Source organism: Giraffa tippelskirchi, chromosome 13 (genome assembly GCF_054371585.1).
Source record: "Giraffa tippelskirchi isolate mGirTip1 chromosome 13, T2T-mGirTip1v1.2.pri, whole genome shotgun sequence".
NCBI classification, from domain to species: domain Eukaryota; kingdom Metazoa; phylum Chordata; class Mammalia; order Artiodactyla; family Giraffidae; genus Giraffa; species Giraffa tippelskirchi.
Genome location: NC_137287.1, coordinates 38,327,273 through 38,353,088, shown reverse-complemented (window position 1 = coordinate 38,353,088; position 25,816 = coordinate 38,327,273). Strand labels below are relative to the sequence as shown.

The window sequence follows — 25,816 nt, the reverse complement described above, 5'->3', positions numbered from 1 at the left end:
TTTTGCTTCCCACGGTGTTGGGGTCCTGGGGGCCCATAGCTGAAGAGTGGGGCCTTTGAGAACTAGTCCATAAGCCATATCTAGAGCTGGGAATTGGTTTTGAAAATTCCTCTTCTAAAAAAAAAAAAAAATTGTTTTGTTTCCTATAGGAACTGAGAACAGAAGCAGTTGCCAGACCTCTGGAAATAAATGAGACTGAAAAAGTGATGAGAATTGCAATAAAAGATATTTTGGTAAGATTACTTTTAATTAATATTTTTGTGCCTAGGACTGGAAAATAGTGAGTTCCTGGTTTTACAGGACAGAGCAAGCTGGGCCTTGTAACAAAGGTAGAACATGTTAGTGGGGAAGTGAAAAATTTAGAGCATGTTCTGGAATAGCTAGGTGACTTACTGTTATCTTCCCTTTGTTGTTGTTTTCATGTTACTAAAATTTTGTCAGTTTTATTAATTTAATAATTCTCTTAAAATTTTCAGTAAATACTGTTTTTTGGACTCTTCACAACTTATTTAACCAGTTCCTCACTGTTGGGCATCTAGATTATTTCTAGGTTATCTTAATTCTAAATACTGAATAAATAGAATGATCAGCATCCTTTACTGATCATCCATGGTTAGTTATTATAAGCTCATTGCATCTGAATCATTCATTTGGAAGGCAGGTAGTGAGAGAAACTCAGACTACTTGGGCTTGAACCTTCTCTGTGTGATGTCAGGCAAGTTACTTAACCTTTCTGTGCCTTACTTTCCTCATCCATAAAACAAGAGGAATGGCAGTCCCTGCCACATGGGGTCCTCATGATCATTCATTATGACAGTCTGTCATACAGAGACTCTGGCACATAGTAAGTATTCAGTCATTATTAGAGGTTCATTTTATTCAGTAGACAGAGATGAGGAGCCTTATGTAAATTAGGAGTAGTTATAAAACAAAATTTGCTGAGAGTTGTACAGAACTCTAAGATAGATAGGTTTTTATAGTCCTCTTGTCATATAACAGTGATATTCCGTGGTCAGCCCAGCACAGACAGGCAGAGTCTCAGCAGGGTGAGAGGTGCAGGGCAGCCGAGATGGTTCCATATTGGCATCTTGACCAAATGAGTGAATATATTAAAGATGCAGAAGCCGAGGTTCTCACCATTGGAGACGGTGTTACAACTATGGAAAGGGAAAAAATTAGAGCAAATCCTGAAATAGGTGTTGATGGTTAAATGCATTTCAATATAAATAGATAGTTATGGGAATAAATCTTATGTACACGTACCTTATGTATGACATATCTGTGTACATACACATGCATACCCACACACGCATTCATATGTTTCTTAGCTCCAAGCACACCTAGCCCCCAAAGCTTGGTTTCTAAATGCCATTTTCCACTAAAGGGAAGCAGGGCTCTTGGAGAGAAATGACTGATTCCAGAGCTGAGAGGAGAAAATAAGAGGTTTTCTTGTGCCAGAAAGCACGGAAGTACTCAAAGAATATGAAAGGGACACAGAAGCCAGCCTGAATGAGCTTCCCCCAGCCACATCAGAGACAGATTAAGCATCAAAATAAATATAGTAATGGATTATAGACCGTTGAATGAATGCTCACAGATACAAAAGATAAATGAATACATTGAAAACTGATGAAAAGCAGATTTTTCACATGGTTTCAAAGTAGCTCCCTACAAGATACTCATTAATTACAAAGAAGAAGAGAGTGATATCATATGAGAAGCTTGACAGACATTCCGTTAATCCAGTGATCAGGGTGAACATCTTCCGTGATGGAGCAGGTCAGAATGATGCATGCCTGTTGAAAGGCAGGGGGCAGTGATAATCTGCACTGTTCTGCTAAGGTTGCATCATCTGAAGCTAATTAGATGAAGGGATGTTGAGGGGCATTCTGAAGTTCCCTGGCCCCTGCTCTTCAGCAGTGGAAAGGCCATGAACATCCAGGAGAGGCTGAGGAGCTATTCCAGACCGGAGGAGACCAGGTAGACCTGGTGACTGAATGAATGCCCAGGGTCACTCCTGTCTGCTGTTGAGGACTTCACAGTGGGTTGTGGGTTGGATGAGGTTGTGCGTCAGGGTTTGTTTTCTGGCTGGATGTATAGGAGGAAGTCCTTATTTGCAGGAAATACGTACTGAAGTATTTAGAAGTGAAGAAGTCCTTATTTGCAGGAAATACACGTTAAAGTATTTAGAAGTGATGGAGCATCAAGTCAGCAGCTCACTCTCATCTAGGTTAGGGAAAATGCTTTGTATTATACTACAGCTCTTTGTAAGTTTGTGATTGTTAATTTAAAACAAAATTTTAATGATAATACTCTTGTGCTTGTCAGTGTTCTGGCTGAATCAAGTTAGCATGGCATAAGTGCCTTTTCTACTAAGTAGATTAACAATGCAACAGCCAAATGAGGGCACAGTTCATTTCTTGGTGAAAGTCTCTTAAGGTGTCTTTTCATTGTTGGAAAATATCCATGATATTTGATAATTCAAAGCAATGAAACAACCTGGACCCTTAGGGGGGATTATAAAATATAGGCCATTTATTTTAAAAAGAGCCTTTTTAAAAAAAAAAATAATTTGTTTGGCTGAGCTGAGTCTTAGTTGAAGCATGTGGGATCTTAGTTTCTGCATGTGGGATCTAGTCCCCTGACCAGGAATCAAACCTGGGTCCCCTGCATTGGGAGCAAAGAGTCTTAGCGACTGGACCACCAGGGACATCCCAGAACCTTTTAAAAAACTTTACTTTTGAGGTCAGATAGATGATTCACTAGGTTTTAATCTGACTCTGATTCCGAGAAGTGTTGCCATTAGCTTGAGTAGTTTGTTCAAAACGGAGACCCACTTTGTTTTCCTCTGAGAGTAAACTCAGATCCCTGCTTGGGCTCTATGAGTACCTTTAACAAGTTAGTGGTTAGGTATGAGATTAGTCTTCATGAAGGCATCTTGGAAATGGTTAGTGTACTTAGACAAAAAAAATTAAGCCATAAATTATCAATGAAAGTGACCGCTTCCAAGTGTGCACCGACTCTTGAGAGTCATGGAATGTGTCTAGTCTCTTTAGGCAATTTCTCTGTGGACCACATAGCATTTCAGAGGCCTGCAGGGAAACAGACTACACATGTGTAAATTCCAAGGAGATCAAACCAGTCAATTCTGAAGGAAATCAACCCTGAATATTCATTAGAAGCAGTGATGCTGAAGCTGAAGCTCCAGTACTTTGGCGACATGATGGGAAGAGCCAACTCATTGGAAAAGACCCTGATGCTGGGAAAGATGGAAGGCAAAAGGAGAAGGGGGTGGCAGAGAATGAGATAGTTGGATGGCATCATTGACTCAATGGATGTGAATTTGAGCAAACTCCAGGGAAGTGAAGCTAAGATAAAGCTTGTTTGTGCATCTGTTCTGTAAGTCAGTTCTTTGTAGCTTGGGAGAAGCCTGAACCAGGTAGATGAAGGCAGACCATCACCTGCAGGTGAGGTGTAACCATCTCAACAGGTGAGCCGACAGGTCTCAGGCTCTGCGTAGGATACTTTCCTACACAGGATTCTTTCCACCTGCGTTCGTTTCCCTGGGCAGAAACACCTTCTCATGGAAGAAAAATGGATAATTTTTTTTCTGGGCCTCTGTGATGTTCCTTCTGGAAATAATTGGTTAAGTGAGCGATGGCTCAGGGGAGCGTTTGATCTGTTTGCTTCCCTTTGTTTCTGTTTCCCAAGGTCTTGCTGGGCCTGAGGGGTTGAGAAGCCCCTCTCTTTCAGAGTCAGGTCAAGGTCTTTACTGGACCTTGTCTCCTTCATTTACTGTTAAATGTAGGCGCAGGTTCAGAAGACAAAAGACCTGCTCAACAACGTGGCCTCTGATGAAGCTAACTTAGAAGCCAAAATCGAAAAGAGGAAATTGGAGCTGGAAAGAAATCGGAAGCGACTGCAGACTCTCCAGAGCGTCAGGTAGGTGTGAACACCGGAGCATGAGTGGAGGGCTGTCCCTGGAAGTTAAAGCAGACCGAGGGAGTGCGCGGTCAGTGGTGTTGGCCTTTTAGGCCCTGGGATGCCTCTGCTGCAGAATGTACGTGTGTCTCTTGTTCCAACAAACACTGTTGGATTCAGTCTGTTGGCTGCTTTCAGTGTGTCTGGAAAACTGCTTTATTCTTGAACCTCCCTTTTAGCCTTTGTAGCTTCTTGGAATGCAAGGCAAAGTAAGTAAATCCAGATGGTAGAAGTTGTTATACAAGGCCTGGCTCCTCAGACCTGTGTCCTGCCATAAATTAGGTGGAAATAGAAACACTCTTGCCTCTTGGTTGGAGTTGGTTTTAGAGCTTTATAATTCCTCACTGGTAATTCATCTTCTTCCCTTTCCAGCATGTGCCTCACATTTTCTTAGGGTTCACTCTCTCTTCCCCCTGCCTCCTTCTTTTTCTCTCCCTCCCTCCCCGTCCCCCCAGCTCTGTATCTGCTTTTCCTTGCTCTGCCCTGTTGCTCTGCCTCCCTTTTCCTTCTTCCGTTATTTTTCTCCCTCCTTCCTCCTCTGTCCAGTGGCTGCGTCCGCTCTGAAGGTGCCTTGCTTGTTTGAGACACTGGTACTGGTCTGCACTCTGGCTTGCGGTCCTGCGATCTGCGGGAAGGCAGCACCTGGGAACAGCAGACAGTAGCCCAGAGAGCATCAAGCTTCCTCCTCTCCAAGGGCACGCCCCGGCCCCTTCTGCCTCTGGAATCAGGGTCACTGGATAGATTTGTCTCGCTAAAAAATTCTGCCTTTCAAGTGTAAATTCAATTTTGTTAAGCCTCAGATCTTTTTAATAGAAAAATTTCTGTGTCTTTCTCTACTCCAAGAGATTGTAAATTATTTTTCTCGTTTATCTGTTTATATTTTTAAAAGAAAAGAGGTTTCTCTTTAAGATCAATAATAGAAAAAAAATTCAGCAAACCAGTTTAAACATTTTTTTTTTGAGTTTTTAAAAAATTATGTTTATTATTTGTTTGGCTGCACCGGGTGTTAGTTGCAGCATGTGGGATCTTGAGTTGTGGCTTGTGGGATCTACTTCCCTGACGGGATAGAACGCAGGCCTCCTGCATTGGGAGCAGGGAGTCTTAGTAACTGGACCACTGGGAAAGTCCCTGTTTTTAAGTTTTTATAGTTTGGTTTAGTTAAAACTTAGCTTTAATTTGTAGCAACCTTTGTTTCTCTTTTTAGGGGACTGATTAAATTTTGCAACATGCAGACAGCAGAGTATTATGCCCAGCTAAATTAATGCATGGGGCTTCCCAGGTGGCACTGGTGGTAAAGAACCCACCTGCCAGTGCAGGAGACTAAGAGACATGGGTTCGATCCCTGGGTCGGGAAGGTCCCCTGGAGAAGGAAATGGCAACCCACTCCAGTATTCTTGTTTGGAGAATCCCGTGGACAGAGGAGCCTGGCAAGCTACAGCCTGTGGGATTGCAAAGAATCAGACACGACTGAAATGACTTAGCACGCACACACAAGATAATGCATACATTTAGTTTGTTGATTTTTAGAGATGTATACAGTTTATGATTAATTTTTAACTCTGTATTGAAATCTGTGCCATACTGAGTGAGAAAAAAAGACCTCAGAGCTTCATCTAATATAATATACATATTGTTTGTTAAAAAGAAATGGCATTTCTGTACGTACCTATCCACCAAAAAGTCTGGAATGATGTATTTCAAATATTAAGTGGTAACACCTAGTGATGAAATTAGGCATAATTTTAATTTTATTCTTAGTACTTTCAGGATTTTTTTCTAGCTTTTACAAAGAGCCCATCTTAATTTTTGATTAAATGTATCTTCCTTTTATGGGGAGGGAAGAGAAAAGGAGAAATTAGCTTTTGTTACAATAGAATGGGAAAGACTAGAGATCTCTTCAAGAAAATTAGAGATACCAAGGGAACATTTCATGCAAAGATGGGCTTAATAAAGGAGAGATGGTATGGACCTAATAGAAGCAGAAGATATTAAGAAGAGGTGGCAAGAATACACAGAAGAACTGTAAAAAAAGGTCTTCACAACCCAGCTAATCACGATGGTGTGATCACTCACCTAGAGCCAGACATTCTGGAATGTGAAGTCAAGTGGGCCTTAGGAAGCATCACTACGAACAAAGCTAGAGGAGGTGATGGAATTCCAGTTGAGCTATTTCAAATCCTAAAAAATGATGCTGTGAAAGTGTTGCACTCAATATGCCAGCAAATTTGGAAAACTCAGCAGTGGCCACAGGACTGGAAGAGGTCAATTTCATTCCAATCCCAAAGAAAGGCAATGCCAAAGAATGCTCAAACTACTGCACAATTGCACTCATCTCACATACTAGTAAAGTAATACTCAAAATTCTCCAAGCCAGGCTTCAACAGTACGTGAACTGTGAACTTCCAGATGTTCAAGCTGGATTTAGAAAAGACAGAGGAACCAGAGATCAAATTCTCAACATCCGCTGGATCATCAAAAAGGCAAAAGAGTTCTGGAGAAACATCTATTTCTGCTTTATTGACTATGCCAAAGCCTTTGACTGTGTGGATCACAATAAACTGTGGAAAATTCTAAAACAGATGGGAATACCAGACCACCTGACCTGCCTCTTGAGAAATCTGCATGCAGGTCAGGAAGCAACAGTTAGAACTGGACATGGAACAACAGACTGCTTCCAAATAGGAAAAGGAGTACATCAAGGCTGTATATTGTCACCCTGCTTGTTTAACTTATATGCAGAGTACATCATGAGAAGAGCTGGACTGGATGAAGCACAAGCTGGAATCAAGATTGCTGGGAGAAATATCAATAACCTCAGATATGCAGATGACACCACCCTTACGGCAGAAAGCAAAGAACTGGAGAGCCCCTTGATGAAAGTGAAAGAGGAGAGTGAAAAAGTTGGCTTAAAATTCAACATTCAGAAAACTAAGATCATGGCATCCGGTCCCATCACTTCATGGCAAGTAGATGGGGAAATAGTGTCAGACTTTATTTTTTGGGGCTCCAAAATCACTGCAGATGGTGATTGCAGCCATGAAAGTAAAAGACACTTACTCCTTGGAAAGAAAGTTAAGACCAACCTAGACAGCATATTAAAAAGCAAGACATTACTATGCCAACAAAGGTTCGTCTAGTCAAGGCTATGGTTTTTCCAGTGGTCGTGTATGGATGTGAGAGTTGGACTATAAAGAAAGCTGAGCACCAAAGAATGTGAACTGTGGTGTTGGAGAAGACTCTTGAGAGTCCCTTGGACTGCAAGGAGATCCAGCCAGCCCATCCTAAAGGAGATCAGTCCTTAGTGTTCATTGGAAGGACTGATGTTGAAGCTGAAACTCCAATAATTTGGCCACCTGATGCAAAGAGCTGACTCACTGGAAAAGACCCTGATGCTGGGAAAGATTGAAGGCCGGAGGAGAAGGGGATGTCAGAGGATGAGATGGTTGGATGGTATCACTGACTCAATGGACATGAGTTTGAGTAAACTCTGGGAGTTGGTGATGGACAGGGAGGCCTGGTGTGCTGCCATCCATGGGGTCTCAAAAGAGTCAGACATGACCGAGCGTCTGAACTGAACAAGAATGAAGACGCTCCTCCAGTTAAAGGCTTTCCAGAGAAATCCAGGATGGAATCTGGAGCTCTGAATACCAGTTTCAAACTACTGTATGTTTGTGTATTGGTTAATCCTTCTGTTTTTTTTTTTTTTTTTCATTTTGTTGTTTTAGGCCAGCCTTTATGGATGAATATGAGAAGATTGAGGAGGAATTGCAGAAGCAGTATGAAATTTATCTCGAGAAGTTTCGGAATCTGGCTTATCTGGAGCAGCAGCTGGAGGATCATCACAGGATGGAGCAGGAGAGGTTTGAGGTGAGTGTGCGTCCCTTCCGCACAGACTGTTGGTTCGGTTCTGGCGTGTTGCTTTGTACTTGTTGACTTGCCAGTTTGTAAAGAGCATCATGAAAAAGAATATCAGATGAGTGTTTTTTCTCCTTGATCAGGCTAAGGACTGCTCATGTGGTTCTTCTGTTTTCCTGGTTGAGTAGCCTAGACTCAAAAGTTTGGCAGGTTTTTGATAGCAGGTTTGGTCAGTCAGGGCTACAGACAGAGCTGCCACATGACCTGAGCAGTTGGTTATAACTGCAGCCTTAGAAATTCCTGGGCTGGCTTTAATGCTCTGTTGTCTTGAAATTCTTAATAATTTTAAACTGCATTTTATTTTGCACTGAGTCCCACAAATTATGTAACATGTCCTGAGGACAGATCTAAAAACTTGCTAGGTCAATTCACTGAAAGATTTTCAAGCCCTGGTTAATTGAATAACCAGACTAGCTTTTCAGAAACTGCTTTATAAAGTTTTCAGTTCGGTTCAGTCGCTCAGTCGTGTCCGACTCTTTGCGACCCCATGAATTGCAGTACGCCAGGCCTCTCTGTCCATCACCAACTCCCGGAGTCTACCCAAACCCATGTCCATCGAGTCGGTGATGCCATCCAACCATCTCATCCTCTGTCGTCCCCTTCTCCTCCCGCCCCCAATCCTACCCAGCATTAGGGTCTTTTCCAATGAGTCAACCCTTCACATGAGGTGGCCAAAGTATTGGAGCTTCAGCTTCAACATCAGACCTTCCAATGAACACCCAGGATTGATCTCTTTTAGGATGGATTCATTGGATCTCCTTGCAGTCCAAGGGACTCTCAAGAGTCTTCTCCAACACCACAGTTCAAAAGCATCAATTCTTTGGCGTTCAGCTTTCTTCACCGTCCAACTCTCACATCCATACATGACCACTGGAAAAACCATAGCCTTGACTAGACGGACTTTTGTTGGCAAAGTAATGTCTCTGCTTTTAAATATGCTATCTAGGTTGGCCATAACCTTCCTTCCAAGGAGTAAGCGTCTTTTAATTTCATGGCTGCAGTCACCATCAGCAGTGATTCTGGATCCCAAAAAAGTACAGTCTGACACTGTTTCCACTGTTTCCCCATCTATTTCCCATGGAGTGATGGGACCAGATGCCATGATCTTAGTTTTCTGAACGTTGAGCTTTAAGCCAACTTTTTCACTCTCCTCCTTCACCTTCATCAAGAGGCTCTTTAGTTCTTCTTCACTTTCTGCCATAAGGGTGGTGTCATCCACATATCTGAGGTTATTGATATTTCTCCTGGCAATCTTGATTCCAGCTTGTGTTTCTTCCAGCCCAGCATTTCTCATGATGTACTCTGCATATAAGTTTAAGCAGGGTGACAATATACAGCCTTGACATACTCCTTTTCCTATTTGGAAGCAGTCTGTTGTTCCATGTCCAGTTCTAACTGTTGCTTCCTGACCTGCATACAGGTTTCTCAAGAGGCAGGTCAGATGGTCTGGTATTCCCATCTGTTCTAGAATTTTCCACAGTTTATTGTGATCCACACAGTCAAAGGCTTTGGCATAGTCAATAAAGCAGAAATAGATGTTTTTCTGGAATTCTCTTGCTTTTTCGATGATCCAGTGGATGTTGGCAATTTGATCTCTGGTTCCTCTGCCTTTTCTAAAACCAGCTTGAACATCTGGAAGTTCATGGTTCACATAATTGCTGAAGCCTGGCTTGGAGAATTTTGAGCATTACTTTACTAGCATGTGAGATGAGTGCAATTGTGCGGTAGTTTGAGCATTCTTTGGCTGGCCTAAAACAACTTTATTGAGTATTGTGGGAAATAGATATGACCTCAAACCTGACCAGATGTTTTACAGGTTCCTCTCATCCCAGTGTGTAAAGTCATTTAGGAAAGAGTATTTCAGATCCCAGCATCAGTTGATAAATACGGAATCAGAGCTAAGGAAGTTGGATCAGGTTGCCATCATTTTGAATTGTCCTTATCCCCTAATAATATATCTCCTTAACCCAAGAATCGTCATTTGAAATGTATGTTCACAGTGAAACTGGTCTGCAACCTCCCTTTCCCCTGTGGTCCTTGACAACTTTTGGTATAAAGGTCATCTTTGCCTTCTTATAAACCTGGACGTTTGAATTAGGTGATGCTACTTAGTTGTCCAGGAGAGCTGGCTGTGAGTGGCTTATCACCTTCATCTGGACACGTTTATCTGGACAGGAGCCTGTTGCCACTCTTGCTATATGGGAGAGGCAGGAGTGGGACCCAGGACAGGCACATTTTGAGGGCAATGAAAAGACCCTGGGGTTCTGGAAATCTTAAATCTTGAGCGTCTGGGAAAGAGCAGTAAAGAGAGAATGAAAATAAGCTGATTATTTTGTACTGTTTTCTGGGTCACCCTGGTCTCGGAGAACATATGGAAGAACATGCCTCAGGACGCATGTGGACAGCTGGGTGACTTCTGAGGGGCCCCTCCCTGCCCACCGTCCTTCAGCAGCACCTGCTGCCTCACACCAGCTCCTGGGCTTCTGGTACCTGGTCCCTCAGAATATCTCAGCATGGAACACTGCTTCCTTTGTAGTGTTTAGAACAACAGCACCTTTTTTAAAGCCAACTTCCTCTTCCATTTTCTCTTGAGAATAATCAGGGTCACATTTTATAACCTAACTCAAGTATTGGCTTTTTAAAAAAATATCCTGGAAATTAAGATGAGTATTTCTTCCTTTCTTTTCCTGTTTGATCACTTCCACCATTTAGCACCTCTCAGGGCTAGAATTGTGCAGGGGAGGAAAATGGTAAAATTCCTGCTTTATTTTATTAGCAAAAGGCCCAGAGTTGATGCATCTGTTTCTGTGTCCACATCCCACACCAGCACGGGTGGCAGACATTTCATTGTGTCGTCACTTTTCTTCAGAGGCAGTTAGGTGTGATGCGAGGGACGTGGATTTGGAGGCTGGCCAGGCCTGTCTTGGCCAGGTGTGTCCTTTCTGGGATCCCTTCACTTTCATCTAGCTCCCAGGGTGATGACGGGGGAGGGGTATCAGGTTTCCTCTGCGGTGTCAGTTTTCCTCCCCTTCCTGTAGCTCAGTCTTTTCTGCTTTTGGGTCACAAGTCGAGCAGTACTTACATGGTAAAGAAGAATAAAACAGTCCAAAAGGGTCCTTTCTCCTGGCTCTTGTTTCTCCTGCTCCACAGGAAGCTGAGAACACTCTCCGTCTGATGCAGAACAAGCTCAAGGAGGAAGGAAAACGTCTGCTCAAGAGTGGAAGTAAGTCCACATGTTTAAACAGATGTGCTTTTTCTGGACTAATGTTTTCAGCCTTGAAAAACTTACATGCACATTTTATTTTTTCAAAAGGTGATTTTATATCAGTACCATTTTAATTCAGGAGCTTAAGAGAGTGTTAAAAATTACATACCATTTAAAGCACATTTGGTTTTCATGCCAACTGAAATCTTATTTTCCCCTATTTAAATGATAATTGTTAGTTGGAGTTATGTATAACCATAGAAGAAATCTTGTCCTCAGCAGTCTCTAGGGTTCCTTATTTAGGGCGAACTGAGGGGCAGCAAGTATTGTGATGAGGTACAGGTGCATCTGCTTGAAGGTAGTCCCCCCACCACATCCCAACAAGTGTCCCCACAAAGTACAGAGTCTTTTGTCTAGGCTCTCACCTACGGAGAAATGGGGGCTACTGACATGTAAGACCTAGATTCTGGGAAGGCGTCATCCTTGAGGCTGGTCAGCCCACTTCATCCACAAACTTCACTAGGGTGTCAGGTCAGCCCTGGGAGCAGTAGCAGCCCCCGATCGTCATGTGGGGTTGGTGGCTAGGTCTCCAAGACTCTCTTCTCGCTTATTTCTCTTTTCTTGTGATGATTTCTCTGTGTGCTCGCAGAAAGTATGCCCAGGACAGCAGGCGTGCGTACTCTCTCTGTGTCTTTTCCTTCTATATCTCTTTGCTGTTATACTTGTTCTGTGCCTCTCTCTCCTGAATCTTAGGAAACTCTGTCTGGAAGGAGCATAGGTACTGCTAGGGAATCCTAGAGGGGTGAGCTTAGAAAATTCCATGGGCCTCTCTAGCCAAAGCAGCCCCTCACCTTTATGGTTCCAGGTCAGCCAGGAGTGCCTGACGCGGCCCTCAGTGATAAGCCCGCATGGAGTGTGTCCCCCTCCGAGAGGCCCGGCACAGGTAAGAGCCTGGTTCGACTGCATCCCGCTCTAACCTGGACCAGCACATCGAGACCTTTCTCACTGAGCCTGCCTTATTCTTCTGAACTCAGACCTTAAAGTTTTTGATCCATAGGTTTGGGATCTTATGAAAGAGATTCTCATGAGTATGTGTGATTTAGTGTTTCTGGAAAAGTAATTTTCAGTTTAAACCAACCTAATGAAGGGCAATGCTTAATTAGCTTGTGGTGAGCAAAGAAGTTAGAAAAATAACTTACGAAGTACCATTCTCAGTTCTGTTCATCCTTTGCTACTTAAGCTTCTCTGTCTTTCTTTGCTTTTCTACACATGTGGGAACGTTGCCCATAGTGGAAAGTGAAAGTGTCACTCACTTGTATCCAACTCTTTGCAACCCCATGGACTGTAGCCTGACAGGCTCCTCCGTCCATGGAATTCTCCAGGCAAGAATACTGGAGTGGGTAGTCATTCCCTTCTCCAGGGGGTCTTCCTGACCCAGGGATTGAACCCAGGTCACCTGCATTGGAGGCGGATTCTTTACCATCTGAGCCACCAGGGAAGCCCACCAGGGATATAAATGAGCAGAGGTAGAAAGGAAGACTTCCTGAACTTTTCTCTATCTGTGAAAAAGTCCTCTGAACGGAACAATCTAATAGTATATAGACTTGAATTGGAGGTGAGGATGAGGAAAATCCAAGATCTGGAAGAGATCATTTTGTTCAGGCTACTCTGTGGGTAGCTGATGTAACCCAGCAAAGCATTATTGAGTATAGGTTCTGGGTGCTGAGGACGTTTCAGTGGACAGTAAGTGGGGATCCTTGCCTTAAATGAATTGACAGGCTGGCGACATGCTTGGGGACAAACAAGCAAGCTGTTTGTGGAAGGTGAAAAATGCCACGAGGGGGAAGTGGAGCAGGTCAGGACATAGGGAGGGGGTCATGGAATTGAAGTTGTAAAGAGGAGTCAGGGGAGACCTCATGAGGAGACTCTGTTTAAGCAAAGATTAAATCAGAGGAGCTGGGAAGATGGGAGCTACCAGAGAGGGCAAGTCCAGAAAGGCTGGCAACCAGGGCCCAGGGTCAGGGGTGAGTTTCGCTGAGCAAGGAAGCGTATGAACACACAGGGCTCAAGCGAGCTGGAAGGTGGGTCGTATGCTTGAGGGCTCACATCCAATGGAGACCGTCTTCTCTGTTAAGCAAGAGGTGAAGTCACCTCAGATTTGGCTTTGGGGTTTGGAGTGAGGGGTTTGAGGAAGAGAATGGCTGAGTAATTAGAGATGGAAAAGTGCCACAGGTCCCAGAGATGAAAAAGACTAAGTACTTTGTTCAGATGCCCGGTAATAAAAGTCAAGGGCAACTCTTCATCTCCCCACCAGCGTCTTAAACCTTGATGCTGGTGGTTAAGTGTCTAACTGGATCCTCTGTAGAATTCAAGCACTGTTCAGTTCAGTCGCTCAGTCGTGTCCGACTCTCTGCGACCCCATGAATTGCAGCACGCCAGGCCTCTCTGTCCATCACCAACTCCCAGAGTCTACCCAAACCCATGTCCATTGAGTCGGTGATGCCATCCAACCATCTCATCCTCTGTCGTCCCCTTCTCCTCCCGCCCCCAATCCTACCCAGCCTTAGGGTCTTTTCCAATGAGTCAACCCTTCACATGAGGTGGCCAAAGTATTGGAGCTTCAGCTTCAACATCAGACCTTCCAATGAACACCCAGGATTGATCTCTTTTGGGATGGATTCATTGGATCTCCTTGCAGTCCAAGGGACTCTCAAGAGTCTTCTCCAACACCACAGTTCAAAAGCATCAATTCTGCGGCGCTCAGTTTTCTTCACCATCCAACTCTCACATCCATACATGACCACTGGAAAAACCATAGCCTTGACTAGATGGACTTTTGTTGGCAAAGTAATGTCTCTGCTTTTAAACATGCTATCTAGGTTGGCCATAACCTTCCTTCCAAGGAGTAAGCGTCTTTTAATTTCATGGCTGCAGTCACCATCAGCAGTGATTCTGGATCCCAAAAAAGTAAAGTCTGACACTGTTTCCACTGTTTCCCCATCTATTTCCCATGGAGTGATGGGACCAGATGCCATGATCTTAGTTTTCTGAACGTTGAGCTTTAAGCCAACTTTTTCACTCTCCTCCTTCACCTTCATCAAGAGGCTCTTTAGTTCTTCTTCACTTTCTGCCATAAGGGTGGTGTCATCCGCATATCTGAGGTTATTGATATTTCTCCCGGCAATCTTGATTCCAGCTTGTGTTTCTTCCAGCCCAGCGTTTCTCATGATGTACTCTGCATATAAGTTAAATAAGCAGGGTGACAATATACAGCCTTGACGTACTCCTTTTCCTATTTGGAAGCAGTCTGTTGTTCCATGTCCAGTTCTAACTGTTGCTTCCTGACCTGCATACAGGTTTCTCAAGAGGCAGGTCAGATGGTCTGGTATTCCCATCTCTTTCAGGGTTTTCCACAGTTTATTGTGATCCACACAGTCAAAGGCTTTGGCATAGTCAATAAAGCAGAAATAGATGTTTTTCTGGAACTCTCTTGCTTTTTCGATGATCCAGCAGATATTGGCAATTTGATCTCTGGTTCCTCTGCCTTTTCTAAAACCAGCTTGAACATCTGGAAGTTCACGGTTCACGTATTGCTGAAGCCTGGCTTGGAGAATTTTGAGCATTACTTTACTAACATGTGAGATGAGTGCAATTGTGCGGTAGTTTGAGCATTCTTTGGCATTGCCTTTCTTTGGGATTGGAACGAAAACTGACCTCTTCCAGTCCTGTGGCCACTGCTGAGTTTTCCAGTTTTGCTGGCATATCGACTGCAGCACTTTCACAGCATCACCTTTGAGGATTTGAAATAGCTCAACTGGAATTCCATCACCTCCACTAGCTTTGTTCGTAGTGATGCTTTCTAAGGCCCACTTGACTTCACATTCCAGGATGTCTGGCTCTAGGTGAGTGATCACACCATCGTGATTATCTGGGTCGTGAAGATCTTTTTTTTACAGTTCTTCTGTGTATTCTTGCCACCTCTTCTTAATATCTTCTGCTTCTGTTAGGTCCATACCATTTCTGTCCTTTATCGAGCCTATCTTTGCATGAAATGTTCCTTTGGTATCTCTAATTTTCTTGAAGAGGTCTCTAGTCTTTCCCAATCTCTTGTTTTCCTCTATTTGTTTGCACTGATCGCTGAGGAAGGCTTTCTTATCTCTCCTTGCTGTTCTTTGGAACTCTGCATTCAGATGGGAATATCTTTCCTTTTCTCCTTTGCTTTTCTCTTCTCTTCTCTTCCCAGCTATCTGTAAGGCCTCCTCAGACAGCCATTTTGCTTTTTTGGATTTCTTTTCCATGGTGATTTTCTTGATCCCTGTCTCCTGTACAATGTCACAAACCTCTGTCCATAGTTCATCAGGCACTCTGTCTATCAGGTCTAGTCCCTTAAATCTATTTGTCACTTCCACTGTATACTCATAAGGGATTTGATCTAGGTCATACCTGAATGGTCTAGTGGTCAAGCACTGTAGCATTAGGAACTGAAGGACTCCTCTGACTTTATAAAATGACCCAGGAATTTCTTGAAAGCAGCTGAGTAACCCTGTCATAGAGGGGAGAGCAGATATCCAGGCATGTCTCGCATACTTCCCGGGTGCCTGCCGTGTCAGGTGCTGCGCCAGCGCCCAGCGACGGAGGAGGCGCTGAGGGAGTTCTCTGTCCTGCAGCCCTGTCTCTCCTGGCCACGAGCTGGTGTTCTTGAGCTCTTGAAACATGGCTAGGCCAAATTGAGATGCACTGTTTGTAGAAAATACACACCAGATTTTGAAAGACTTGATACAAAAGGAAAGTAAAATTACTCATTAACATTTTTTTATGTTGGTTACTTATTGAAATGACATTTTAGGTATATTGGGTTAAATAGAACATTATTGAAATTAATTCACCTGTTTCTTGTGCTTTAATGTACTTACTGGAAAATTTTAAATTGCATCTGGGGCTGGCATATTTCTGTTGGACAGTGCTTATCTAAAAGAAACTTATTAAAAAAACTGCCTATAGTTTAATCACTGTGGTTTTGATTTGAGTTTCTCTGAAATAGCTAATGAAATGGAGCATCTTTTTGCCTGCTTTTGGCTGTCTGTATATCTTCTTTGGAGAGATCTATTCTAGACCTTTGCACATTTTTAAATTGGGTTATCTTTTTTTTTTAATGTTTATTTTTATTTATTTATTTATTTGGCTGTCCTGGGTCTCGATTGTGGCATGTGGGACCTAGTTCCCTGACCATGGATTGAACCCAGGCCCCTTACATTGGGAGCACTAGGTCTTAACCACTAGACCACCAGGGAAGTCCCTAGGTTATCTTTTTATTATTGAGTTATATGTTCTAGATAGTAGACCCTTATGTGATTTGTGTATATTTTCTGTCATTCACTTTCTAGATGCTGTCCTTTGTTGTTACAGAGTTTTAATCAAGTCCAGTTTATTAATTTTTTTTCTTCTGTTGCTGTGCTTTTAGTGACATGTTTGAGAAACTGCCGAATTCAGGGTCACCAAGATTTACCCATGTGTTTTCTTCTAGGTGTTTTGTCATTTTAATTCTTAAATTTAGATCTCTGACCCATTTCAGGTTAATCCTTTGTGTGTGGTGTGAGGTAGGAGTCCAGCTTCATTCTTTTGCACGTGGCTGTCTATTTGTCCCAGCAGCAAAGTCTGTTTTTCCCTGGTGAATCTTCCCAGCACACTTGTTGGCTATACTCATATTAATGTGTTGCTGACAACTCGACTTCAGTGATTTTTGTGTTAGCACAATTAACTTTATGTGCTTGACCCTCAGTCCATTGCTCCGAGTTGTCAGAAGAAATCATACTGAGTCTGAGGTACTTGTTTTAATGTTGGGTTAAAATTCTTGATATCATTTGCTTTGTATTGCGTGGGGTGAAGACTTAATGTCAATTTTTTTCTAGAAGAAGTAAAACGTGAACTAATCTGAAGAATGATTTCACTTTACGGTCCTTAATTTGTATTAATATCTAATCCCATTCTCTGTAGTGGCTTTTATAAGGGAGTAGTTTTTGGATCAACTGTGCTGAGGTCCTCTCAGGATGCTCTTACTGACACTTTCTACAGCTGCTGGCTGTGGCCTCTGTGCTGTAGAGCACAGCGCTTTCCTCCAGGGTGGATGGAAGCAGAGAGTGTTTCCTCAGAGCCCACCCAGATGCAGCTGCAGTCATCACTCTCTACAGCAGGGGTTAATAAGGAAAGCATTATCATAGATGAACAGTGACTCTACTTCCAAAATGTCTTTAAGAGTCAGTGATCAGAACAGCAACTGCATTCTTCAGTTCCATCCTTCTGAAACCTCTGCCACTCTCTGGGCACAAAGAAGTCTGGCTGGGCAGTGACCTCTTTTCCTCCCCACTGTGGAAATGCTTGTAGGTTTACGGGAAATGTTCAACCTGCACAGGACTCCAGAGGGGTGTTTAGGAAATTAATGTAAAAGGCTGTTGCGTTGAGAACAACCTCTCTTTATCTTTGTAAGGAATTTTCTCCAGTTAAGAATATCACGGGCCCCAGTTTTCATTGCTAGTTACCAAGCAGTCGTTTGTCCCAGGCAGCCACTAAGTCCCTTCCTGGCCTGCCTCCTTCTTGCCTCCAGACTTGTTTTGCTGAACAAAGAATGGTGCCCCCCGACCCCCAAGCTAACAAAGAACTTCCAACTCCCTTGAGAGCTGGCTGTCAGTGTTCTAGTTTTACATGCTGGAATAGTGTTTCTGACATAACTAACCCACTTTTTTCTTGTTTTGAAAATTTTTTTTAAAAAAACTAGCCTATCCTTGTCTGCATGAACCCTTCCCTAAGGAGCTATAGGCAATTCCCGAGAGACTTGTAGAATCAGCTGCATCCCAGGAAAAGCTGAGCAGCACAGATGGCTCTTCACGAGAGCCTCACTGGACAGGGGCTGTTTTAGAGAGAATGATGGAGCTGCCCTTTTCTTTCGCCTCCTTGTGTCCGTGCCAGGCAACGAGGACTCTGACATTGACATCCAGGAGGACGATGAATCCAACAGTGAACTGGAAGCGAGACGGCTGTCCAAGCTGCGGACGGCCATGGAGGTGCTCATGCAAGGTACTCAGCCTCGCTCGCTCACCCTCTGCCATGCGCCTGGGCCCAGGAAACCGCAGCCGGACTGCGCTCAGGGCTGCTGGGTTTCCAGGACTGTAAGCACCCTGCCCTCTTGTTTATCAGGATTTTGCTCTTAAACTTCCTATTGGTCATCTTTGCTGCTGATACTCTTACTTTTGGCCCCAAGAAGAGCCAGACTTGTTGTAGATTGGTGCTTCTCACAGAGGCCACTGTGAGGAACATACTGCCTCCACTGAGGAGCTGAATTCTTTGCTTTTTGGGTCCAAACTGGTCTCAGTACAATTACATCCTTTATGGTCTGAGAATTAATGTACAGAAAAGGGACCTGCGTGAGCATCTCTCTGTTAAAACCTGTCTTTAGTTTCTGCCTTCTCACTGCAAAAGATTCAAGCAGTAAAATATGTGGAGTGAATGTGGGTGCTTCCCTGGGGCCTTTGTCATGTCCCACTCCCTACCCTACAGGGGTCGTGGCTTGGGGCTGGATTCTTCTAAATTGCCTTTCCACACATGTACACGGCACAGGCAAACACACATATGTGTACACATCACACACATACACACATCACCAGGGGCCTTTCTCAGCCTTCAAGGGAATGTAGCTCTCTGCTTCTACCTGGGAAGGATGGCTCTTGAGTTTTTGCAGAAATCACATGTAGATGACATTGACTTCCAGAGGAGGAGTGGAGAACCACTTTGGTAATGATGCTGTTTTGAAGGATAAATTAGAGTGACACATATTTTTTTTTTTTAACTTTTTGAATCACAGATGTGGATCCCAGTACAAGTGACATTGGCCCACAAAGCGAGAACTTGTCTCTTCAGCAGAGAGCACACCTCTGTGTATTCTAGTAACGGGTTCGGTGATTTTTTCCCCCGGGATATTTCTAGGATGCATGTTTATTTTTCTGATCCATGACTTGTGCTCAGATTTCATGGCCCTTTTCCTCTTTTCCAAAGTGGAAATGTGGAAGATCTGTTACTGTTACACTTCTGAGTAGCTGGATGCTGCCTAAGTCAACTTTTTAGTGTGAATTCTTCTTCCCACTTTCCTAAAGGAAAGCAGATCTTGGTGTCCACTTCCTGCCTCATGGTTCTCATGCTCTCTTCACACTTCTCTTCTTCTCAGGACAACCCAGCAAGCACGTCGTGGGCACGATGCAGGGTGGAGACACGGATGATGACGTGAGTCCTGACCAGCCCCTTGAGCAGCCCTGGTCTTGGTGGTCCTGGGCCAGCCTCATAGACTAGGTTGACCAAGGAGCTGAGTGCATCTCACCAGTTTAGTACAAGAAGCTGCTTCTCAACCTGGCTCGTTGCTGGGTCTGTAGCAGAGCTTGGCCTCCCAGGGAGCTGACCTCTCATCTTTGCTTGTTGATGGCTCATTTCTTTTCTTTTTCAAATGAACATGCTTGCCCTACTTTTTGTTTTTTCCTTCTCATTGTTCTTTCCATTCTTGCTTTCCAAAGATGGAAGCAGCACCAGCTCTCTTAGGTAAATCCAAGACTTCCAGCTCCAAGAAGCAGGTTGGTTTTCTTTTTCGCCTCATCCATTTGTGTGTGTGTGAGCTGCTCAGGGCCAGCAGAGAGCTTTCCCCAAGAGTGACACGCAGTGTCCAGGGCAGGAAGCCACTCGTGGTTTCTACAGTGGGTGGTGGAGTTACCTAGAGGTCCCTGTGTTAATGAGGAGAAGGGGTGGGTGCTGAGCCAAGAGACAGGAAGGGTCGTCAGGCCTCTGAACCGTATCCTAGAAAAGAAGGGCTGCTGTTGAGGGCTGGGGTCAAGACCAGCTCCATTTTTGGGAGGGGACAAAGAAGGCAGGCTCTCCTGAGACCAGGGCCCAGAGAGGCTGTGACATCAGGCTGCTGGTGCCCTCAGCGTTGTTGAATGAATAACTGACTGGGGACCAACGGAATGGGGTCCGATTGTTCGGGCTGCACTGTTCATTGCTCTGGACCCACTTCTTTGTTGAGTCCTTGGCAGGGCTGTGAGGCCCAAGAGGTGAAGGGTGATTGGATTGATGGAGTCAGAGACCTTCCATCCAGGTGAATGCCACATGTGTCTGGAGCATGGCACTAGCAGCCTCACACAGAGCCTAGGCCGATATTCTTCTACAAAAGATCCACTGATTGGGTCCCAGCACTGTGGCCTGGGGAGCACTGTCTGGCCCCCCTTCTTATGATTTGCTTGATCATTGGTATAGCTTTCTACTTTTCTGAGTGATCATCTTATTTGTGATTTAAAGTCTCCTCTGTGCCTGTTGCTGCTTGTTAATTTCAAGGAGGCTGTTTCCTTGCAACACCTTGGGTCTGTTCTTATCTGTTCACTCATTCACTCGCCAGGTCCTTGTTGAGTGTTGGTTATGTCCCAGGCACCATTAGGGGTTGGGGAATACAGCAGTGAACAGAACCAATCCCCTGCCTCCATGAGGCTTATATTCTAATGGTCATCAAGCAGTTAGATCAGGGGTCATAGTGGTAAGAAAAATAAAGCAGGTTCAGGGAAAAGAGTGACAGGGATGAGGGGTCTTCTTGAGTGGTAGGGGGAGGGTTGAGCTTGGGAGGGGCTGTGAGGAATTGGGTGGAGGGCATTTGCAGGGGTCTGATTCAGAAGCAAGAGTGGCGGTAGCAGCAGACTGTTGAGAAGTGATGTTTCTAAGGTAAGAACCATCAGGTTTTGTTAATTGGACATGAAGTGTTAGAAATGCCCTGTTGTGGCTTCATTGGCTGAAAGTGTAGTTTTCATTTCCCAAGGGAGGCAGACCTCAGGACGGGGCCTGGAGAGCAGACAGGAGGTCTGGTTTGGTCATTCTCAGAGTCAGTCACCTGCTAGGCGACCACATGCTGTGCTGAGAAGCCAGTTGTATTCAGGTCTGGACTTAACGTCTGAGCTGGAGATTGAATTTGGGGGAACCTCCTTAAGACCACCATGAGCAGGGACATGATTGCTTGGGGAGGGAAGTAGAGAGGAAGGGCGGAGGCCCGAGCCATCTCTGTATCACAGCGGTCAGGGAGGGAGAGCAGGTCTGCACTCTTGGCTGAGAAGATTTGAGAGTGAGGGGAGTGAGCACAGAAGAGGGTTTCGGGGGAGGAGCAGTCTGATGTCAGGTCACAGAAGGATGGAGAATTAATTACCTGTAAGATCTGAGTCCATTGACTGTTTCAGTCTTGGAGGCCTTGATGGGAGAGCGTGGCTGGAGGGTGCTGAGAGGGCAGAGAGCAGGGCCTGTGTGAGCTCAGAACTCGCTCAGGGGGTTGCTGTGAGGCCCCGGGAGAGCAGGGCTGAGTAGCTGCAGAGGAGGATGGTTTACATGTTAGGGTGTTTTATGTTTTTAAACAGAGGGAAATTGTGCGTTGGTGGGAATGGTCTGTATAGAGTGACCGACCATTCTGGTTTCCCCCGGGGTACAGGACCTGCAATTTGAAAAAGCTGACTGAGTTGGTGACCCTCACCCAGATGATGAGAGAGAGAGAGAATGTTTATTTTATTTTGCTCCTTACACCCATTTCCTGAGAGGCTTTCCATCCAAAAGCTAAAGTAAGCCCCCTTCCCTCTCTCCAAGCCCCTGTCCTCCTGACTGCCTGCTGTGACAGGGGCGGGCAGGGGGAGCTCTGGACCTTTATGAGTAGATCCATGCTGCTCCTGAGACAGAAGCAGGAAAGCCACCTGCAGCACCAGCCTCAGCTCGCATGCTGGTGTTTAAGGACACACTTATGTATGTGTTACTACCCCAGCCAGCAGTCTGTAGACCCTGGCCCTGTTCTTATGCCCCACAGTCTGTTTCTCTTCCAAGCTCTCCCTTTGCATAGGTTTTGCTGGTTATTGAGCTGCTAGTGAAAAAGCAAGGTAGAGTCTTTGCTGACATGACATCAGCAACCGGCGAGGCCCCTCAGGTGTACTCACTGTCTCTCCTGCAGGAAGACTTGGAGGACAGTGAGATTGATATGGAGGATGATGAGGAAGACGACGATCTGGAAGATGAGAGTGTGGTGCTCTCACCAGCTAAGCCCAGTCGAAGAGGCCGGAAACCTGAGCCCCTGGATGAGAGTGACAGTGACTTCTGACCTTCTTACCGAGGGACCTAGGCAGATTAAAACCCTCAGATTTGTAGGGGAAAGGGAAATTAAGGAGGCAGAAGGAAAGAGGCACTTGTTGGATAAGCCAGCTGGACTTATTGTTAATGAAACAAAGCCTGTTTCTGTGTTAGTCTCCTGGGTGTTGCTCACATGCTGCAAAGCTTAAACAAGAACCGGAGCCAGCCCCGCAGAGGGTTGGGTTTTTTTTTGCCTTTTTAATCTCCTAAAACTTGGGAAATGCATGTGTTCCCAGTGATTCACATCCACAGGGCAAAAACTTTTGAGAAATAACAGCCAGCACCATGTAAGTCTTGGCTGTTATTTTTGTCACACTTTTTCTCTAAAAGTCAGTGGGACCTTCCCAGACCTGGGGCTGAAACTGGGCACAGGACTCATTTCAGGAACTGTAGGGCAGTCAGGACATTTACGTTGTATCAGCTTTTGATTTTAGGCTTTAATTCACTCTGTAGTCTTATTTTCCTTCTTCTGCACATTCACAATACCAAGCTTTAAATGTATTTTACTAACTAAAGTTTTCTGAAAGAAAGAAAGTAGCTAATTTAGATGAAAACCAGCTTTCCTTGAAAATCAGGCAATAGAGAGATGCTCCAGGTCATGCACACTTCATTTTCTCTCAGAAGGCTGATGTTCCTCCTTAGGAAGGAGAAAATTAAGGGAAAAGTGTTGGTATGTATTCAAGTTTCTGACTTAAAAAAATAAACCATATTGAATATGATAGAATAGCACTAGAAGAATTTCCCTTTTGTGAAGCAAGAAGTGACACGTATGTGGAGTTTGCTTTGCTTTGGTTTTGTTAATAGAACAAGCACAGAGGAGTTTTCGTTTACTTTTCAATTATAAAGTCGGAAGACTTGTAAAGTTCTTTATCTCAATAAATGTATTTTACACCATATTTTTATACTATTAAGTTTTATTGAAAGTATAATTATTTATTTGTACCCATAACATATGAATACTACTTCAGGAAAAGTTCATGGATTATTACTGGACGTGTGAATTTTAGGAGACTATGTGACAATTATTTCTGTCTTTGCTTTTTTCTCTGTCTTTCCCTAAATTTTACATAAGACATTACTCTCTTTTTTGTAAACATTCAGTTCAGTTAATTCACCAATAATTTGAGCTATGCCATCTTTGATAAGCTGACTGGGGAGTAAGTGTATTGGGAGTCATGGCTTTTAAGCACAAGTTTATCTTCTTGGATGTTACACCTATGGTTTAGCTGAATCTGGCCTGACTTCTATTTTAAAAAACAAAAAATGTATTTGTTTCCCTCATGTGATTCTTCTGATGGACTTTAACATGGGAACGCTGCCCAAGCCACAGATGATGTGTCCAACTGTTTCTAGGTAACTGTCCCAGAATGAAGCTCAAGAATATTTTAAGTAATAAAAAATCATCAGTCAGTCCCCCAAAAGAGAAAGTTTTCAATGTCTGGTATCAAAAATTACCAGGTGTAAGAAAAGTCAAGAAATGACCCAGAAACGCCAGTCAATTAGTGGAAAAGGACAGACAATTATGACTGTATTCCGTATATTCAGACAACAGAGAAAAGCATGAGCAAGCTGTGAGATATGGAAGATGGAAAGTCTCTAGACTTTCAAAGCTACTAGAGGCCTAAAAACCGAGAAGGAAACTAGGCACACTGAAATTAAGAGCAGATTAGACCCTGCAGAAGAAAACACCACTGACGCTGAAGACACAGGGCATATTTGTCCAATATGGAATACAAAAATGACCCCCCAAGTCCCACTGTGTTGGTTATCCATTTATCGCCTCAGCTTCAAATTCACCTTTTGGCCTGCTCTATGCTAGTGAAGCTGTTGCTTGTCAATCTCCTTGGAAGGAAAGCTGTGACAAACCTAGACTGTATCAAAAAGCAAAGACATAACTTTTCCAACAAAGGTCCAAATAGTCAAGGCTGTGGTGTTTTCAGTAGTCTTGTATGGATGTGAGAGTTGGGCCATAAAAAAGGCAGGGCGCCAAAGAATTGATACTTTAAAACTGGTGCTGGAGAAGACTCTTGGGAGTCCTTTGAACAGCAAGGAGATCAAACTAGTCAATCCTAAAAGAAATCCACTCTGAATACTCATTGGAAGGACTGGTGCTGAAGCTCCAATACTTGGCCATCTGATGAGAATAGCCAACTCAATTGGAAAAGACCCTGATGCTGGGAAATATTGAGGGCAGAAGAAGTGGGCATCAGAAGATGAGATGGCTGGATGGCATCACCAATTCAATGGATATGAACTTGGGCAAACTGGGAGATGGTGAGGGACAGGGAGGTCTGCCCTGCTGCAGTCTATGGATTTGCAAAGAATTGGACACAACTTGGTGACTGAACAACAACATGTTAAGCGTAGTCAGTAGGATGCTTGAGAGACTTTGAAGGAGGGAGGGGGCTCTCCTTCCAGTTCTAGTGTGGCTTGCGTTGAGGTCCCTGGAGAGTACATTTTGTTCCCTGAGGTTTTTCCAGTGCTAGTTTCCTGCAAGGCACAGCTGTCTCCAGCATTTGACTGCTATGACGCTTGTCCATCACGTTCTCAACTCAGCCAGAAACAGTGCAAACCAGAAGACAGTATAGCAGCCTCTTGAAAGTGCTAAAAGAAAAGACTATCATACTGGAATCTATACCCAGAAAAAATACCTTTCAGAACCAGTAATTTAGTGAAGATTATGTAAGACTTATTAGCAAATGTCCCTGCCTTCCAAATAATGTTATTTGTAACTGATACTTTCCCCTCTAGTCTTGGAACCAATCAAAGCTCTTAAGTTGTTAAGACTTTAATAATAAAACAGTCCCAGCCTTCTGTATTTTTCATGATGTTGATGATTTTTAAGAGGTCATGCTAGTTTTTCCCAGAATACCCTGCAATTTTGTCTGACTGTTCCTTCATGATTAGATTCAGGTAAACACTTTTGGCAGGAATAGTACATCAGTGTGGGGAAGGCAGTGGCACCCCACTCCAGTACTCTTGCCTGGAAAATCCCATGGACGGAGCCTGGTGGGCTGCAGTCCATGAGGTGGCTTAAGAGTCGAACACGACTGAGCGACTTCACTTTCACTTTTTCACTTTCATGCATTGGAGAAGGAACTGGCAACCCACTCCAGTGTTCTTGCCTGGAGAGTCTCAGGGACAGGGGAGCCTGGTGGGCTGCCATCTATGGGGTTGCACAGAGTCGGACACGACTGAAGCGACTTAGCAGCAGTACATCAGTGACGTGTCCTTCTCAGCCATCACACTGGGGGCACAGGGTGTCCATTTTTCCCATCATCAGTGATGTGAAGTTTCATCACTTTGCCAAGGTGACATTTTCAAAATGTCTCCATTAAAAAAAAATATTTATTATACCAGCGTATTCTATTTTTTTTTTTTTTAGCTTGTGGGATCTTAGTTTCCTTGACCAGAGATCTAACCCATGCCCCCTGCATTGGGAGCGCAGAGTCTTAACCTCTGGAATGCCAAGGAAGTCCCCAAAATGTCTCCATTTTTATGGAAGCTTTGTAAATACCTCTCTGTGGGGTGATACTC

The 25,816-nt window shown here is 44.1% G+C and overlaps 1 protein-coding gene across 50 annotated transcripts in view; it reads left to right on the top strand.

Annotated features, from left to right (window-relative positions):
* IFT38 (intraflagellar transport 38) overlaps nt 1–23,175 on the top strand; it is a 43,749-nt gene extending 20,574 nt beyond the window's left edge. For 15 of the 50 annotated variants that reach the window (XM_081555087.1, XM_081555089.1, XM_081555085.1 and 12 more), the window contains 9 exons: nt 150–233; nt 3,809–3,942; nt 7,707–7,848; nt 11,047–11,119; nt 11,967–12,044; nt 18,065–18,172; nt 19,317–19,372; nt 19,657–19,713; nt 22,104–23,175. In XM_081555087.1, coding sequence (XP_081411213.1) covers nt 150–233; nt 3,809–3,942; nt 7,707–7,848; nt 11,047–11,119; nt 11,967–12,044; nt 18,065–18,172; nt 19,317–19,372; nt 19,657–19,713; nt 22,104–22,250 — 879 coding nt within the window. In that variant the 3' untranslated portion in view covers nt 22,251–23,175. The remainder of the gene's footprint in view (nt 1–149; nt 234–3,808; nt 3,943–7,706; nt 7,849–11,046; nt 11,120–11,966; nt 12,045–18,064; nt 18,173–19,316; nt 19,373–19,656; nt 19,714–22,103) is intronic. The other 35 variants (XM_081555107.1, XM_081555113.1, XM_081555108.1 and 32 more) reach the window with 3 other exon arrangements.
* Nucleotides 23,176–25,816: the final 2,641 nt, after the last annotated feature.